The sequence below is a fragment of the Chaetodon auriga genome, chromosome 2 (genome assembly GCF_051107435.1).
Source record: "Chaetodon auriga isolate fChaAug3 chromosome 2, fChaAug3.hap1, whole genome shotgun sequence".
NCBI classification, from domain to species: domain Eukaryota; kingdom Metazoa; phylum Chordata; class Actinopteri; order Chaetodontiformes; family Chaetodontidae; genus Chaetodon; species Chaetodon auriga.
In genome coordinates this window covers 4,895,659-4,914,349 of record NC_135075.1, presented here as the reverse complement: position 1 = coordinate 4,914,349, position 18,691 = coordinate 4,895,659, and the positions used below count along the sequence as shown (strand labels likewise).

At 40.7% G+C, this 18,691-nt stretch overlaps 1 protein-coding gene across 4 annotated transcripts in view; it reads left to right on the top strand.

Annotated features, from left to right (window-relative positions):
* Positions 1–18,691, top strand: part of epha8 (eph receptor A8) — a 106,727-nt gene that overhangs the window by 67,771 nt on the left and 20,265 nt on the right. For all 4 annotated transcript variants that reach the window (XM_076751026.1, XM_076751019.1, XM_076751011.1 and 1 more), the window contains exons 7-9: positions 13,880–14,035; positions 14,224–14,643; positions 16,505–16,629. In XM_076751026.1, the coding sequence (XP_076607141.1) occupies positions 13,880–14,035; positions 14,224–14,643; positions 16,505–16,629 (701 nt within the window). The remainder of the gene's footprint in view (positions 1–13,879; positions 14,036–14,223; positions 14,644–16,504; positions 16,630–18,691) is intronic.

The following is an 18,691-nucleotide window of genomic DNA, read 5'->3' as shown; positions in this document are numbered from 1 at the left end:
CAGTGTGACTCCTGCCTCTGTGCAGCTCTCTCCCCGTACACTTTGTCCTTTTCAAATATATAAATAATCAAAAACAAATGATTAATTTCCCCTCTGATGCATCACAGCGATTGCTAATGTTGGAAAAAGGGAAAAGTTTAGCCTCCCCCCCCTCCCCCGCCCTGTCCCTTGCCTCCCCCGCTGCCTCTCCCCACGCCTTTCCCCTCCGGCTTCCATTTCCGACACACGCGCTTCACACTGTCTGATCTTCTCAATCTGCTGTTAATATGCCTTTCAGAGTGCTTGTCTTTTTTGAGCTACCCTTCCCCTCGACCCTCTCACTGCTCTCTCCCCCCCCTCCCCTCCTCCTCCCACTCCCTCCATCAGACACAGTTTAATGGTGACAGCCATTCAATCGGATAATTAACATCCGTTTAACGCTCATTAACCGGGATGTATTTGTCTCGTTTGATTTGTAATTACCAGGCCTTTTTCACAGGAAAACACTACGGTAATGTTCCCTTTGTGATGGCTTCATTGATGGAATTGATTTGAACGCAGCAGGGAGGCCAACAGGGAGGCAAGGAGAGGCAGGACTGTGTATGCACTGAAGACATTGACGCCATACTTGTTATTTGTCTTACTTTCTCTCATATCAGTATTCTTCAGGCAGACAGAAATTCTGACAGCTAGAATGTCAGTAACATGAATTACAACATACTTATGTACTTATGAATGTCTATCTATGAACTCCAAACAAACACAACAATAACATTCTCTAGTCTATGTAACTATAAGACGCACTATATAGAAGAAAATATTGCTAGATTGATAAAATGACAAAAACAGCATTCAGATGTGTTCAGTGTAAATAACCAAAACTGAGAACTTTCTATGCAGACACAGAGCAAGATTAGCCTTCCTTCGGAGCAGTCAGTCCACCTGAGGAATTTAAGTCCAATATTAACTCTCCTTTCAGTTCTGTTTTGATCTCTAGCTCCTGGGTAATATCTGCCTCTTCAGCTGCTAAATGCTCCATTATGTTCACCAGCTAGTCGCTATCTGTCTGTCATTTGGTGCTGAGCAGATAGCGTAAAGTGGGTTTTTAGACCTTTGGCTGAAAACAGATGTCTGCGACTGCTGGAAACAAGCTGTTGGGAGCAGTGAGGCTGTAAAACCAAAACAATGAGCTAAAAGACCCCCACAGAGCGGAGAGGATCCGGCTGGTACACAGAGTCATTTTATCCATTGTTTAAATGAAAATACAGATTAGCGCAGCTCTCGGTGTAATTCTCACCATTCTATTATTGCCTGACTGCTGACCAACAGCCAGGTAGCAGTGACTCAACACAAAAATGACCCAGGCTTTGAACTGCAGTGCACATTAGCTGTTCAGCTAATGTTTCCTCATTGTCTATTGGTTTTGGTCACATATCTTGCATCTGTTGTGGCTAACTAAGGTACCAATCAAGCGTCCAGTGCAGGGAAAGTGCCCTGCCAGTCTAATTTTGCAGGGTCTGTCCTGTGTTTGTATGTTACCAGCAGACTTTTATTTACTTCATATCCCTGTGACCCTGCCTGCTCAGCTGTCAATCAAATACATACACAAGTGTGCCCACTGAGACGCTCTGAGGCTAAAAGAATTATTGTTTTTCTCTCAGTAATAACAACAACAATATGGAAAACATCAGTTTTGCCTACAAATCTGATGTGAAGTCTGTGATTTCAGTTGAACATTAAGTAGAGAAATGTTGCAGTCTTAAAGGGCCAGTTGGCAAGATTTAGGGGGATCTATTGGCAGAAGTAGTAGAGAGTAGGTCCTCTTCTCTGGAGTCCACCATGTCGCACCACCATGTTTTTATAGCCCAGAAATGACAAACCAAACACTGGCTGGAGGGGGCCTTTTGCGTTTGTTATGCCACCGCTGCTTCTCCTATGCCTGGTAAGACGACAGGTATTCAGTCAGTTGTAATCTGCAACCTCACCACTAGATGCCACTAAATCAGGGTGGAGAACCTTTTTCCTCTCAAGGACTCTTTCTGCCCTTATCCTTCAAGGGCTATGCTAAATTATTGAACTCATATATCACACTAACCTCTGCAATTGCTGGAATTACTTCTCTTTGGTGATGATGATGATTTTACTCACAGTTACTCATAAGTCACACTTTTTCATCACTGTGATTTCGTCCCCACATACTTACAAAGACACTAGAACGTCTTTTACTTCCACAAAAAACATAAGCATTAGTTAATTTCTTTTTATTTGTTCTTGGAAAGCATGACACTCTTCTTTGACACTCTTCTCATATTTGTTTTTTGTTTTTTTTTTGATAGTTGCCAGTATGCATTTAAATGATATCAACTGATAAGTGAGTGCTGCATTCAGGGACCACACAAACATATGACTGCTGTTTTATGTTATTTGATTTTAGTGCTGAAAAAAGATAATTGTGGAGGCTCTCCACCCCTGCACTAAATCCTCCACACTGGTCTGTTTCTCTCATTGTTCACACAGACTTTGTCAACAAGGTCAGCTAATTGTGTGATAGATGACTTTAAAAATGTGCTGTGATCATATTGCCAGAGGAAACCCAGGTGATAAACAAACGCTTTTTCACTTGGACAGTTTGAAATTTCTCATTTTTCAAGGTGACTTTTTTCAGTTTTGTGTAAGGTGGTCATGTTTCTGATGCTTTGTAATTATAAAGAGATACATCTATCTATGTCTATCTTTAAACTTTAAACTGGTTTCTGTCAAATGTCATTCTTACAGCTGTCATCACACATTTCCTCCTTCATCAATAAGCCCTCTCTATCACAGACTGATTTACCATACAACAATTATAAACCAGTTGCATCACGGATCCATTATGATAATGAACGTGAGGACGCTGAGTAGGATTTTTTTTTTTCTGAAAACTGTAAATGAGTTTGTGAAAGTTTAACTTAAATTTCAAACAGAGAAATGAGCATTTGTGTCATGGATGTTAATACCAGTTTGACCATGGCCTCGTCCTGATTCTCCCAGAATGCCACAAGACACCTTTATATGCGATGTGTGCTGTGTTGTCCTGTGTTGTCCTCTGACCCCAACACAAACATGCTGAACCCATCTATTCATCCTCCTTAAAGGATCCTTTAGCAGCCCCATCAATTCCATCCCCCAGGTCATCCATCTCCATGCACCTGAACATAACACTGAGTAAATCAGGTTTGCTTCAAATTGGAAGGGGACACCTTCTTTTAAAATGTACAGTGGGTTGAGGCAGAGCAACAATCCAGCTGTTAGTATCTGGACTGGGTATGTCTGGGCGGGGGGGGGGGTCCAATATGGACAGTGAGTGTCCCATTTCCATAGCTGATCTCACCGACGCGTTCATCCATCACTCAGACAGCTTCAGTGGCTCGTTAGTGGCTTCATGTGCTCCCCGGGGAAACAGCTAAGGAGCCTTTGGCTAACTTTGTCACTTGATTTTGGAGTGCACTCACTTTCCTACAAGGTCATTGCTGTGCGAGGTCTAGGACATCTGGACTGGAGATGTTCCTGAAGCACATGTGCAACTTTTAACAGATAGGGTTCAGGATTTATTTTAAAGTAAATACTTGTGATACTTTGTGGTTTAGAAATGTCTGTGTTTCTACTCACTGTTACTGATTGATGGAGCACAATAGTAGTATAACCCATATCCAGTTCATGAAAGAATCTTTATAGACTCAGTTGATTTTTCCATGAACAAAAAAAAGCAGTGGCATATAGGAGGTGATGTGAATTGGTTGAATAGCAGGAGCTGCAATGTTCACCATGAAAAGATAAAGAAAACTGAAAAATCACAGATGTCTGTATTCTGTTTGACTGTAGTCAGATCTTGAGTCCCATCTCCACACATTTCTATTGTCTTGTACTTGGCCTGGTTTCATTGGTGTTTGACTTAAACTTGCCTCAGTCTTGGCTACTGTCCCCCCCCCCCCTTTTTTTTTTTTATCAGCATTGAAGTTCTTTAATATTACATGGACTGTTATACATGATCATTTCAGGCCAATGTATGTAGGTTAGATTAGGATTTATGTACATCTTGGATGATTTGACACTTCAGGATTTAGGATTCAGTGGCAGCAGTCACTGCAGTAGTGTGTTTTTTCTGAATCTGTAGCCTGGCAGTATGGATTTTGGGATGGGCGAGCAGCATGTCAGGGTTTTGCGTCCCATCACAGAGCTGTACACTCTTTTCTTAAATGCAACTGCAATCTTTCAGAAACCTTAATCAAGTCTTTTGTATGGAAGATTTAAAATGTCAAACTAAAAACAAATTTTAAAAGAAAAAAGAAAAGAACTACTATACACACTCTTGCATGGTTTTCTTTTTGTTTCATTTGTTTTCATTTAGGCATTAAATCCTCCATATTTAAGTTGGTAATCATAACTTGGAACTTGAGAGAGAGCTGTAGTTTAAATAGGTTGGTCATTTGCAAGTACAGGTAACGATTATTTTCCATAGTACCAAGTAATTGTGCAATATTTATAGAATAAACAAATATTTTAACAAAAATTGATTGATAAAAATCGATTGATAAAAATCAATGACACAGATGAGGTCAAACATCAGACATATTGTCTTTGTACTGTTCCAACTGAGCATATGTCAGAACGTATTAGCAAATTATCACAGCAGCGATGAGCTGTGTCTCACTTCTGACAGAGCTGTGCCACACACTGACTGATGCAGGCAGTTGCTGCATGCCCATTGCTGCCTCTCTTTATATCGGCCATGAATGCGCAGTGAAAATGCTCCGGTTGAGGCAGAAAGTACCGTGCTGCACTAATAGGTGGCAGCGCTGAGCTCCATCAGTGCAGTGCACATCGCTGCGTGCTCTCCTACACAGAGGGCGATAGTGAGTGTTCAGTTTTAATTAAAAAAAGAGAGATCAGCAAACAAAAAAAAGTCATTTTAAAAAATTGAATTTGACCCAATAATAAATATTCTTTTGTTTTTCTTGCTCTCAGATTGTTGAACTGTGTGGAATTGATTAAAGCATAATTAAATAAAAGCTTTTAAAATAACTAAATGTTTCAATTAAGGTCAAAATTGAAATATAAGCTTCTATTTTGGGTTCATATATTTTATATATCCAGAGGAGTCAGTGCCTCACCAGTCATGAACCTCACCGCACGTCAATGTTATACAAAGCATCCCAACCTTTTTGGAATCAGATCATTGTGTCTGAGTGGTTTTTCTTATTGCAATCACAACTGTAGCATTTAGTACAACTTTTAGGCCGACAGACGTGATTTTCTGTCGCAATCACTTGTTAATACTTCTAAATCCAAAAGACTGTACAAACAGGTGTCAGGCTCGATAAAACACACTAGACAATGAGGCAGGGAGTGAATGAAACTGGACCAGTTTAAATACCGAGGGACTAATGAGGGGATGAGCTGAAGGTGAGGTGAGGCAGGAAATACAGGTGAGGGGAATAAGGTGGGATGCTGCAGGGTGGGAGGGAGTGGCAGGATCTAAACCAACAGGAGAGTTAGAGATGTGACAGGAAAGCAGAACAGATGAAAAGGGTTGGCAAGGGCCATGACAGAAGTGACTTGTTGAGATTAAGCTTTTATCAGCCACAAGGTAACCTAAAGAAAATGGACCAAAAAGCACAATCTCTACTGGAAAGCCTTTAAAAAGAACAAATAACAAATAGAGTAAAAGAGCAGAGTACAGTTCATTTATGGGCATAACACCATCACAACATGCTAATGCCTCTCAGTGAATAAGCCCTCAGTTTGGTGCTGCTGAGGGTTATGCTTCTTTAATATAATTCATCCACTATTTTGACTCTTGCTTTACTGTCTTTTTTTTTATAATTTCAACAGCCACCATCCGCATGTTACTTTATTCATTTTAACTGTATCCACAGAGGACGAGTAGATTTGTTTTTTGTGTCCTTATTTCGGTTTTTAATGAGGAAATGGCTTTTTTGTTTTTATTTAGATTTTTTAGATTCTAGACATAAAAGGTATCCTTGAAGCCGAGCAGGCTCCGAGCCAGCACCGTACGTTCAATGTGAGCTTTCACCAGCCAACACAGGTCGCACTTAAGACCCCGCTCCCCTCCCCTGCACTCCCCTCCTCCCTCAGTCTCCTCACGCATGGGACGATGATGTGCTTTCTCCAGCACCCCCCTTTTTCCAATGTATTTATTTACCCACTTATACAGGGAATAAATCAAGGTCAGCACACAATGCCACACACGGCTATTAAGATTCATTGTAATGCAAATTCTCCTGTAGCGAGTGCACTACATTGACAGGTACTGACACGCCAGGCAACACACAAACAGCCACATACGAACACACACACACATGCAAAGACACACACATTTACCAACTTACAGATTCTGTAAACATTTTACCTAAAGGAGTGCGACTGAGCAGAAAAGTACGTGTCTCTTCACACTTCATCTCCCTTCTCCTCCTATTTCCATCACGTTTTCTCTCATCCTCCATTTTCAGACACATCATATCTTTACCCGTGACAAGTTGTCTGCTCATCAGTATAATTAACTTTATTGAACAATAAATTTAAATCTAAAAGATTTACAAAATAATTGCTGCATGTCATACAGTTTTTAAATTGTTAATTGTTTATTGTGTCGATCTGTTCAACAAAACATAATTTTGTTAAAACAGGGAAAGTTTTTTGCATTAATTCCTCTGCAGATCCTCCCCCCAACTGTCCAAGAACTTCACCATTCTTTGTTAGTGACACAGAGATGCAGGGATTGTGCAAGAAACAGCAAAACAAGCAAGCTCTCAAAAAAGTGGTTTACACAAGACAAAGACATTAAGCAATTAAACCAATTCACTGATTCTCTTAAAGGATTTAAGGTACACACTGCTCTGTGTGTGTGTGTGTGTGTGTGTGTGTGTGTGTGTGTGTGTGTGTGTGTGATTTAGCATCATCTGGCCGTTCAGTGCAGAGTGCAACCAATTGAAAACCCCCTGCCTCACCCCTCGCTTTCCAAGCATAGAACCTACAGTAGCTGGGGAAGGTGTGAAAGACACTCTATAGAGCCAGTGTTTGGTTTGTCCTTTCTGGGTTACTGTAAAAACATGGCAATTGAACATGGTGGACTGCATGGAAGACGACCTGCTCCTGATCCAGCTTCAACCATTCTTATTTTGAGGTAATTGTACACCAAAGAAAATGTAATATCATATTGCATTTCTGCTATATTCTGCCAACAGATCCCCTGAAATCTTACATACTGCTCCTTTAAATTAGGCTGAACTTACTGGAGCAAAGGATGCACCTACATTTAAAATTGTCAAACATCAATATCTTTTGTCAAATGATGGTAACGTCTTGATGTAATTATTGAAAATAAACGAGACCATAGTGGAGAGGATTTGTCACTATCTGTTTCCCAAAATTAATATTTCCCATGAATTCTGCTGCAAAGAGGCTGTGTTTTGTTCAAAGTGTTTTGTTCAATTTATCATGCGGCAAGTTATTTTTCTCTCAGACTTTTTCACACCTCTCTATCCCTGGCTGGATCAACACAATAGGGTCCCTGGGGCAAAAATGTGCTGTTGGTCCATTACCCACTGCTTCACTATGGCTGTAGGTTTACTGTGTATCAGTTTGTTTGAGGTGATTGTAATTAAACACAACTTCTGGTTTATAATGTGCTCATAGTGCATCTTCCAAAACTGAGTCCTAAAACTAGATTTTGCAAGCGGGTCTCTCTGCAAGCCTGGTTCAAAAGATTAGGTGATATATCCAGAACTCGCCTTAAGTGATATACAGCTAAACAAATTTGCAATTAATCAAGTTATTTTCAGATTTGTCCCAATCAAGTATTCTGACATTAAAGTATATATAACATGTGCTTTGATATTTCTATAAATTGCTGTTATTCACTGTATGAAATACTGCTGCACAGAGCAATACACACACAACAGCAGAATATTTCTGCATTATCAAACATATAGCCTACATCAAAGCTTTTCTTTCTATATTTTACATCTATATCTTTTCTATATTAAAGGGTTAGTTCAGCTATTTAATCTTGTACTCTTGCTAAGTTGGGGGACTTACAAGAGCAAATACGATTCAAACAAAGAATGGTGAAAAGAGAAGTAGAGGCTGAGGTACCCTGACTTTTAAGTCATTAACAGGACTCCTGCTCCAAAAAGAATGGGTCCTACACTTCCCATAATGCATCTCAGTAACATCTTTCATTAGTATTCTCCTTCCCTTGGTAAACACCCTTGTCTTTCAAATTCCATACCATGTTTATACAGTAAAGCAGACTGTGAAAGATTTGAAGCCTCAGTCTCAAACTGAGATCACTGCGTTGACATCACCCGGGTTATCTTCTGCACAGGCAGCAGAAGGCATTTTAGGGGTACTGCCCATGATGAGTAAAGTCATATCAATGTGAACAATCAAAAGAGTGGCCCTTTAACACTTTCTTTTACTGTACTATTTGATACAGTGTACTATGGTATTTTGTATGATATCTGCAGAGAGAGGAGCATCAGAGCTAATGTGCTGTAGCAGGTTTGGGCAGGATTGAAATGGCTTCTGTTCACCCTCTGAACAGAGCAGCGAAGTTCAAATGGGGCATTATATTTTATATGCAATGTACATGCAAAGTCACTATTTGCATTATTCACTAAAACTCACTATCCGTGTGGACAGCATGAATTAAAACATGCAGTGAGGGTTACAGTGCTGTAGGTGAGAGTGAATAAAGCATTGTGATAATTAATTTGACCAAGGTCTCAAACATGAATGCGATTTATTGACATTACATACTACAAACATGCATTTTTAAGTGTGAAATAGAATTGGAAAACTAGGAGAAAAATGACCTTAGTCTTAAGCCCACTGCTCGCTTGTCTTTTGACATTAATGCTAATGATAATATTTTTATTATGTTCATTTCTATCTTACGTTTTTCTCTGTCCAGAGCACCAAGTGAGCAGCACATTAGAAGCCGAGTGAAAGGTTATCGCAGCTGGTCCTGACAGACACTGCCTTCGCATATTCACCTGTGTGTTGATAAATTCATGTTGCATGTGGTTACTGTGGCTGCATCAGACACCTCGCGTGTATGTTTGTGAGTGTTTTGCATTATCATAACCTTTGCATGTGTGTGTGTCTATGACTGAATGTGTGTAAAACTCCTGGTGAATCTGTCAGAGACTTCAAAGTGCTCGCCGCCTCTCTCCTTGATGAACGAGCTGTTCCGATGTTTATCATGACCTGCTTTTCAACTCAGGGGCTTCACAAAAAACATCAAGGGATGGAGGGATTAACGGGATAAAAAGGAGGAAGAGAAAACAGTCTGGGATAAATATCACAAATAGAAATAGTTTCTGGCTCCTGTGGGGGCTCTGACAGTGAAAGAAAAGAGCACTATCGCCCCCAGTCTGTTTATCTATAGTGATACAAATACTGTAGTGTGTGTGTAGGTGTATGTGTTTGTGTGTAGGTGTATGTGTGTGTGTGTGTGTGTGTGTGTGTGTGTGTGTGGACATATCTGAGCATCTGCTCTGTGTTTTACATTATCAGCACTTGTGCAGGTGCATGTGTGGGTGTGTTTATGTAATGTGTTGCATATTTTGAGAGGTAAAGTTAATTCTCCATTGTCATTTTCACAGATTTAAATGCTGCAGCTTCAACCCCTGATAAACGGAATGCAAATCAATTAAAGGCCCAATTTCCTCGCGCTTAATGTTGCTTAAAGATTAAGACATTTACACCAATGCGCCACTACATTGGTGAGAGTACTGAAGCTTTAGCATGTGGTCACTGTAGATAGCTATGAAATACTAAATAGAATCTGACATTATAAAAAGAGCCATTTCAAGATGCCAGCCAAGTAAAAACAATCTGCATCAAATACTATATTTTTCAACAGAGGCTTTTTCATCACAAAATTCAATTAACTTGTGAAAACAGTCCTCTTATTAAGAGATTCTTGAGAGTTGAATTACAAACAGCAATGCAAATAGGGAGATAACACAGGCCTCCCCACGCTCCACCACCTGAGTGTCAGTTACACTCAATTCTAATCACTTAACACGGCCGAGAGAAAAAACTGTAAAATTCAGAAGTGGAGGTCAAACCGATTCATGTCTGCATGTTCAGAAATTACCCTTGTACAAAGGTGGATAACCAGAATTTCAATAGCCTGGCTTAGATGTCATCTGAGGGAGTAAATGGAGCTAACAATATGTGCTGATGGAACTGATGAAATTGACAAGAAGTTGTACGACTTTGAATACAAACTGTGTCTGTGGCGTTCAAAGGACGTTTGTCAATCTGCTTCATTGTTTTAAATTGCTGCACTCTGTAAATGCAAACTTTCAGATTTTACGAGCGAGCTACCAACAGCTGCTATTAGCACCGAGCAATGACACATGTCATGCTCACATCATAAAGGCCATAATTATGAGCAGCTAAGCGGGAAAAAAAGGTTCATTTTAGCCTCTTAGCTATAATTCCATGTAGGAGATAGGGCTTTCTATCAGCTACGGTATCTGCTAATTAGCAAAATGAATTATAGGCGTGTCAACAAACTGGTGGCAAAGTGGCTGAAAAGTCTCCATTACTTGAAGTTACATCTGAATAAAACAATATTAACCCAAATACATGTGATTCAACCAGTTTCAATGGGAGCTTCACACTGTTTCTCATTTCTACCTGGATTCAGATATCAACAATTAACTGCCACAAATACTGCATGTGATTCATTAATAGCTAATTTAACATATTTATATGGTGAGTGAATGCTTGGCTAACAATGTGGGTAACTACTGTGGATTGATGCTTGAACACCGCCAAGTCTTCTGGTTTGTTCTGTTAATGCCAGTGCTAATGCTATCAGCTAGCAGTGATCCATGTTTGCCATTGACGGATAAATAACTGGCACTGTCAGGCGTTAAGTAGCAACTTTTTAGCAGATCTCATGTGCTTGAAGCTAAAATGTTCACTGCAAACAATGCAGCTCCTTCTAGGTTTGTAGGGATGGCAAGTTGATGACTGTAAATAAAATCCAGATTTTTTTGTCTCAGCACAGGATGCCGTTAGTAAAGACTGGAAAGAAGCTGAGTTGGTAAATTCTTTTCTGCAATCTGCTCGGAGCTCCTTTCACTTTACAGCTACTGGCTCGCCTTCCTCGCACTCAGAGGTCCCAGCTCTGGTTTGTGTCCTCGAACTGCAAATCCATCATGTGTCACTGGTTTGAAAACACTGAGACTCCAGAGTGTCACTGAACCACGTCACTAAATTTTCCACAGTGCCACTCAGAAATAGAAATAAATTAGTCAGATGCCTGTAAGCACCATAGATTACTTTAAAATAGTATGTATGTAAGTATGTGTGCTGCGTCACACTGCCCATCTATGTTCCTTCTACATCAGAGGCACATTTCAGGAGAAGTTTTCAGCATTTTCAGCCTGCAATTATCTTGAGATTCTCACAGAAATCTTATGTTGCGCTTCCATGACATTAATAATGTATGCCCACCAACTGATTCACTTTTTTTCCCCACATCATGAGAGACAGCATTCGTAGGACAACCACACAACAAGGAGCGGAGTGTCTCTCTCAGCCTCTCCTTCTCGGTCCACATCTACGGGTCTCTGCGTCGCTCTTCATGTCTCGTCAGCACAGAGGACAGGCAGAGAGAGAAACAGACTTTTCCACGAGTGGCACTGACAATCATAAGAAGTCATGGCACATTAAATGCTGAATCATAAGTGATCAAAATTGAATTATGAAATCTCGCTTACGAGGGGAGGCACTGTTGTGCAATAGTTCATTTGCATAAAAGTCTTTCTCGTCTTATTACAGATGAATAAGTGGAAAATTGAAACACAACTCTTCAACTCTTTGTGATGTCTGATCTTCTTCTACTCAGATTTCACTGAATTACTTCAAACTTTGCACTGACTACAGAGGATTTAACAAACTCTTCATAGAAAACAACCTGCATAGCACAGTTTTCATCAGAAAAAAACACATTTCTCAATGGAGAGGAGGTTAAAGTTCATTTAAGAAACAAAACTGAACAGTGTAAGCACAATGTAAAACAAATGACAGTGTCATAACCCATGTCAGCCCGCTGGGGTGATTTTATGTTTGTATCTGGGGGTGGCTTCTAGTTGTGTCAAAGATGAGCTGTGAGAGGGATGTTGGACCACAGGACGTCAGCGGAGGGGCAACACAAAAAGGTGCCCAAACCATTGGAATGTTTTTCAAAGTCTTAAATAATTCAGGATCAGCCCAGTCCATGTAAAAACAGTGCTCGCTTGTCTTTATGCAAAAGAAGAAAGAAAAAAGTCATAGCTTTGCATTTTGTAATCAATTTGTCATCATTTTGTATTTCAGCCTCACCTTCTTGTTTTTATTATTATTATTATTATTATTATTATTATTATTATTACAGAATGTTTTCTATTTTGAATTTGGGTTGCTTCAGTTTGCATAGAAGATAATGCTCTTTTTCTCCCACAGCGTCTAATAAAACTGGCCTTCTGAAACCTGGAGAGAATTCATGTTTATTTATTTTAATTTTGAAGGCAAAGAATACTTTTATCCATCCACGTTGCTTTTCTTTCTTTTCCATTTTTATTTCAGTTGCATACGTCGGTCAAATCTTATTTATGCACAATGTGGGATGACTTCCCACTGCCACAGACATCAGGGCCTGACTGCTGGCAGTGGTGCTCCGGCTGGACACGTGTGGGTGGATGAAGGAGCAACTTCTCTACTTAGTGGAGGTGTATCCTTCAAGGATAATGTGAACCTTCACACACTTCATGGTTTGAATAGTCACATTTTTCATGAGGGTGATAACTACAGCGTGTTCAAATGAACAATTAGCTGAAAATAAAATGGAGGCAAAAAATTCAGCCTATCAAATTAAACACCATTATGCAGGATATCATAAAATCTAATCACATAGTAGAATTGCACATCTAGGGTGTGTGTGTGTCTGTGTATGTTTCTGCGTAGCCATGGTGAATATTTGCATGTGTACTTTTCAGGTACAAGCATGGGAAGGTTTTATTTCTTTTCAGATGTCTCAGCCAGTAATCCAGAATACATTTGAACCATTCATTTTGTTATAATTTCACTCATGTTGGTTATCCAATTTCATGGTTCTTTCAGCACCTTTGAAGTCTAAGCACCTAAAATGGTCTTCTATAAACTCAACAAGGAAAGGTTAGAAAAACACTGCGTTTGTAAACCAACACTCAGCATTCTGGGAAAGCATAAATTACCCTGTGAGAAAGGGCAAATACAAGCATGTTGGTGTCTGCAGCTGCTTTCTGAGTGTATGCAAGGTTTACCCCTGCCCCATTTACCATAGCAGAAGCCTATTAACCGCTTGGAAAGAGAATATATTTATCAGAGCTCCCTCCATTATTAATCAGTGCAGAGTTAAAAGTGAATATGTATCAGAGGAGCTGAATAAGGTTGAAACACGGTCTGGATTCTGAGGGTCTCACTGGGAGTATCAACAGTGCAGAGCCTTTTCAGCCCAAATCTGAGCAGAAAGAAGTATGACTTTCATCTCCCCTGCTCCGCGGTCTCTACGGTTACAAGGCCTGTAATTATACATAGATTTGGAGGAGGGGTGCAAGGGGAGGGTGGGGGGGATTCGGGAGGTGGGGCGTTATGTCCTAAAATGAATGCTTTGGAGGAGATGACACAGTTTTGAAAAAGTTAAAGCAGCGTTCATATGCACTGCTTGCTATAGGAGTGTGATTCATGCCTTTCTGGCTGCACTCGCTCAATTTTATCATGGTCTGAGTGATTATGGGAGTGCAGAGCCCTTCCCTGCACGCTCTCTATTTACTCTATTTATTCTCTCTCTCTGCAGCCTGTGAGGTGGGTTTCTATAAGCCGGTGGCAGGTGATGGCCTGTGTGGTAAATGTCCTCAACACAGCCACTCAGAGACCAGAGCTGCCCTCTCCTGCCCCTGCGACTCCAACCACTATCGAGCAGCAGATGACCCCCCTGCAGCTCCATGTTCCCGTAAGCACAAACACATGGTACACAAGATCATCTAAGCCCACAGGCAGGGACACGCTCGCACACACCCAACACACAGCAAGTATGGAATGATGTGCCCAACTTATCTGTGCCTCAAAAATCCAATTTACTTTTTTAGGCAGTGATCAAACATGTGAATGAACTCAAACCTCCATCTTTCTTTTCTCCAGGCCCTCCATCTGCTCCAGTGAGCGTCATCTCCTCAGTCAATGGGACGTCTGTGAATTTAGAGTGGGATCGTCCTCTGGATACCGGAGGTCGCAGCGACCTGCAGTACAGTGTGTTGTGTCAGAAATGCTCAGGGGAAGGAGGGCCCTGTGAGAACTGTGCATCCTTCCCAGGAGGCACTGGCGGAGGGAAGGCAGGAGCAAGTATTGGGGCCGGGGGAGGAGGGATGGTGGAGCGTTTGGGGACTGCAGCGGTTCGGTTTATTCCCCGCCAGACCGGGTTGACAGAGCCCTGGGTGACTGTGCTCAACTTGGTGGCTCACACCAACTACTCCTTCCGCATCCTGGCCATGAATGCAGTGACGCATCTGAGCAACGAGCCGACACCTTATGCCATCGTCAACATCACAACGAACCAGGCAGGTAGGGTTCAGAACAATTGCATACAGTTTCTCACTGTGAAGGCTTTGGTGCAAAACACACACAGGCTTTTCCACTATGGAGCTCAATGACCCATAACTTATTCTGTATCTCCTGTACTGGGTTCTGCTTTTGTTTCCACCTTGAATACATTTCAGTACTGCTCAGGGAGTGATACTAAACCCAAGTTCCAGGTAGTCTCTAACTATCAGAGCATCTGAGCAGGACATGTGTTATAAGCCCTGCAAGGAAGTGTGCTATGCTATATTCTAATTGTAGACTCTTCTAAATCAGAGCAACAGACATGCCCATTACTGGTACTCTCCAGTGGTGATATATGTTGTTTTGGTACCTGTCATGTATGTGATTTTGGCAGTCATTGACAGTCGACCTATTCTGTCATTTATATATGAGGATGTACTGGTAGAAAAGCAATGCTGAACCTGGCCCCAAAGCCTTTGTTTCCTAGAAATTCAGATTATAGAAAGCTCCAAGTTGCAGGTCGTTGGTTCTTGTCATGGAAAAATGCCTAAAAACTTTCATTGTAAATTATCCATAAGAGGAATGGCACAAAAACAATGTGAAAAATAATTTGAATCCAGCCTTGGTTTTGAATCACACATCTGTCTCTTCACCTCTTGATGTCTCACTCTCACTGTCAAATATTGTAAATGTGCCAAAATATCATTTTTAAAAGTGTAATGTGCTGTCTCACCATCATTTTGTGCCGATAATGCCCTCCATACTGACTCTATAAGCACAATAAATTATACACACTTATCTGCATTCTGATTAGTGTAATCAGTTGTGATAATCCTGTCATTAAAGGGTTGTCACTTAAGTCTAACCTACACTCAAGTTTACCATTTTTCAACTTTTTTTTTTCTTCACAGCAGCTTAGTTCTGTCCCTCCTGCTGTACGCAGCAGTGTGAATACACGGGAACCATATGAACACAGCTGATAAATCAAAGGATTGATTGATAGTTTGGGAGGATTAAGAGGTTTGGTTTTGAAAAAGTCAGTAGCACCCAGAGAGATTAACTCACATGGAGTTTCCAGTAGACCTCGGAGTAAAGAATAGTAATAGTAAAGATGGGAGGTCCAGCGAACAAGATAAAATGTTGGACAGACATGAGGTTAAAATCCATTCCTGTTCTCTGCTGTTGTTCATTGGAGTGTATGCTAAATCCATACATGCACCAGGAAATACTGTCTTGAAACATTAGTTTTGCCTCAGGCAACATTTTATCCTTTCGTGGGATCTTAAGAACATCTTTATTGTTGAAAAGTTCAGCTGAATTTTGTGCAGAAAACTCTACGTGACTGTAATGTACCAACTGCTGAGGGACTGATTTTGTTGACCTTCTACTAAACTTCACTTTTGTGCCAATTAGTTCCTCTTTCCATATGTGATTTCATTGTATTTTCAGGTGCTGTCACACTGTGCCAGAGCTTGTTTAATGTTCAGACTAAAGCTCCACAGTGCGACAAGGCCAGTCTGAAGAGACGGAGTTATGATGACAGTATTGACTATTTGTTGAAATGGCGGTATTTACTTGACAAGGACTCAAAAGCAAAGTCAAATGCAGTGTGATGCTGTTACATTGCTGCAAAATGTCTTAGAGAGGAATTTTGCCATTCCTGCCGACAGTCATCTTGGTTTCTTTCAACCATAACCACAACCTCTCCCTTACCTTAAGTTTTTATGCGTCAGTATAACCAAATATGACCATAGTGGTGCCAGTTCCTTTGTAAACAGTAATTAGCTACAGGGTAATCTCATTACCTCATTATATATGTTGATCATTGAGGAACCACATGTTGAACTGACAAAGCAAATAATCTGTCCTGTTTCTTGTGCAGCCCCCTCTGAAGTGTTAGCGATCCGCCAGGAGAACACCAGTCAGAACAGTGTGACTCTGCTGTGGCATGAACCCGACCAGCCCAACGGAGTAATCCTGGAGTATGACATCAAATACTATGAAAAGGTACTCCACCAACGGCGGCAGCTGTACCACTCATAACTGCATTTAAAAAAGCACAAACCCAAGCACAGCAGTCATTTGTTTTTGTGTTGTGTCAACATATTCTGTTTATTTTCCAAAAAGACAACTACCATGAAACTATGCAAGCACTTATGAGAGGAAGCAAAGTGCCACAGTCTCCACTCTACCTGGAGAACATAAGCTCATTGTCTTCAAAGGGCTGTGACTAAGCTGAGCCAAGATATTGTGAATGCAGTGGTGGTTGGATGGACTCTGGATAACTTAATCCAAGAAAAAGATCCTGCTGGCAGCTCAGCTAATTGAAAGGAAATGGGGGTCGAGAGAGGGAGCGCAAGAAGGAGGATGAGACGGTGTAGATTCCAACTTAGCAAAAGTGACAGTGACAGCAAGTGGCTGGCGGGCGCATAAGCCCCACGACGAGCTAATTGCTGCAAGTGTGTGAATGTGCATATGCATGTGTGTTTGGGTGAGTTGATGTATGTGTGTGTGATGATAGAAATCAGCTAATTGCAGAGGGAGCAGCCTGGGAACAGGCAGTCTCATAGCCAAACAAGCAGGATGGTGCGGGGAGCGCTGAAGGATTAACTCGTCTCTCGCGCTGGTGTCTTAATCTGGCCTCGCTCAGGGGGCGAGACGCCTGTGGGGGATTTCAAGTGGACAAGTCAGCACTGTGCTTTCTTAAGGTTTCTATACCACTGTACTAAACAACAATGAGTCACAGCGAGGGTGGTGGCCGCTGCCGCAGCACGCTCGCTGAGGATGATAATGAAGACAAAAAAAAAGGCTCTTATTTCTGCACCCAGCGCTTCTTCATAATTAGGTTCTTAGCCTTTCTAAGGACACATGAATGATTCACTTATTCTTCTGTTTGGATGCACCTTGCACCTCTTATTATTGTTGAACTTATTTTACCACCTTATAAAGTATCTCTGAATTCACTGTGCAAAGATGCTGCAGCAGGTAGATGAAAACAAGGTGACGATAGCAATAATGATGATGATGATGATGGTAATGCTGAACACTACTGTTCAGGTGAGACTTCTAAAAAGAGAACATGGTCCTTCAAAACAACAAATCCATCCCTTTCCCTAATGAGTATGTACATAAAAAGAAAACTTTGCATGGTAGATAGACGTGATAGGCATGAGAATGTATTTCGGAACAAATGATGCGTCATAAATGAAGCTATTATCTGAAAGGAAACATGAAAATAAGACAAACACTCCTCAAAGTACCTGTCATTTTTCTGGATGATAGAAGCAGATCAAGAGATGTCTCAGGTAATTATCTGCCAATTACATTTGACTGGCAGACAAGGTTGTGTTCATTTATGATAATTTAAGATCGACACAATCTGCCATTTCCCTCCTTGTTTCAAGATACTGATGTGCTTTCAAAAAACTCCTGAGACAAATGGCACTGCATCATCTGAAAATTCATTTTTGACTGATAGCATTGTTATAAGCAGCAGTACAGTTGGACCATTAACACACCTAAAGATGACAAGCACGTTGAAGATGAGGAAGAATATTCTCAGTTGCTGTTGTAGCACACAAAGAGTTTGAAATTTGTTAAATTGCTAGTTAAGTGACGGTAAAAGACTCTTGTTTCTGCAGTTGATCGTTTGCTCCATGCTAAAGCTGTAACATAAAGTATGTTGAGGAAGCCACTACTATTATCTCCAAAATGTGAAAAAGATAACGATAAGCTGTGGTGGCTGGTGATGACAGATAAAATGAATCTTAACTATCTACATGGCCAGATACCACTCCAGGGAAGCGAGAAAGTGTTTGTAATTTGGGGAATGGAGAAGTGTTTCTGCACAATAATACATCACCCCAAATATCAATTTGGGTGATATATTAGAGTACATAATTAATTATGGATTCAATAATACAGTTTATTGAATTAATGGTTTAAGAAACAATGAAATTCCTGTCCTTGCATAAAAGAGATGTCTTTGTGCACTGAGGCGACAATTAACTTACAGTACTATACAATGTGATTTTTTTTTTTTTTTTTTTTTTGCCTTATTTTGTTTTTT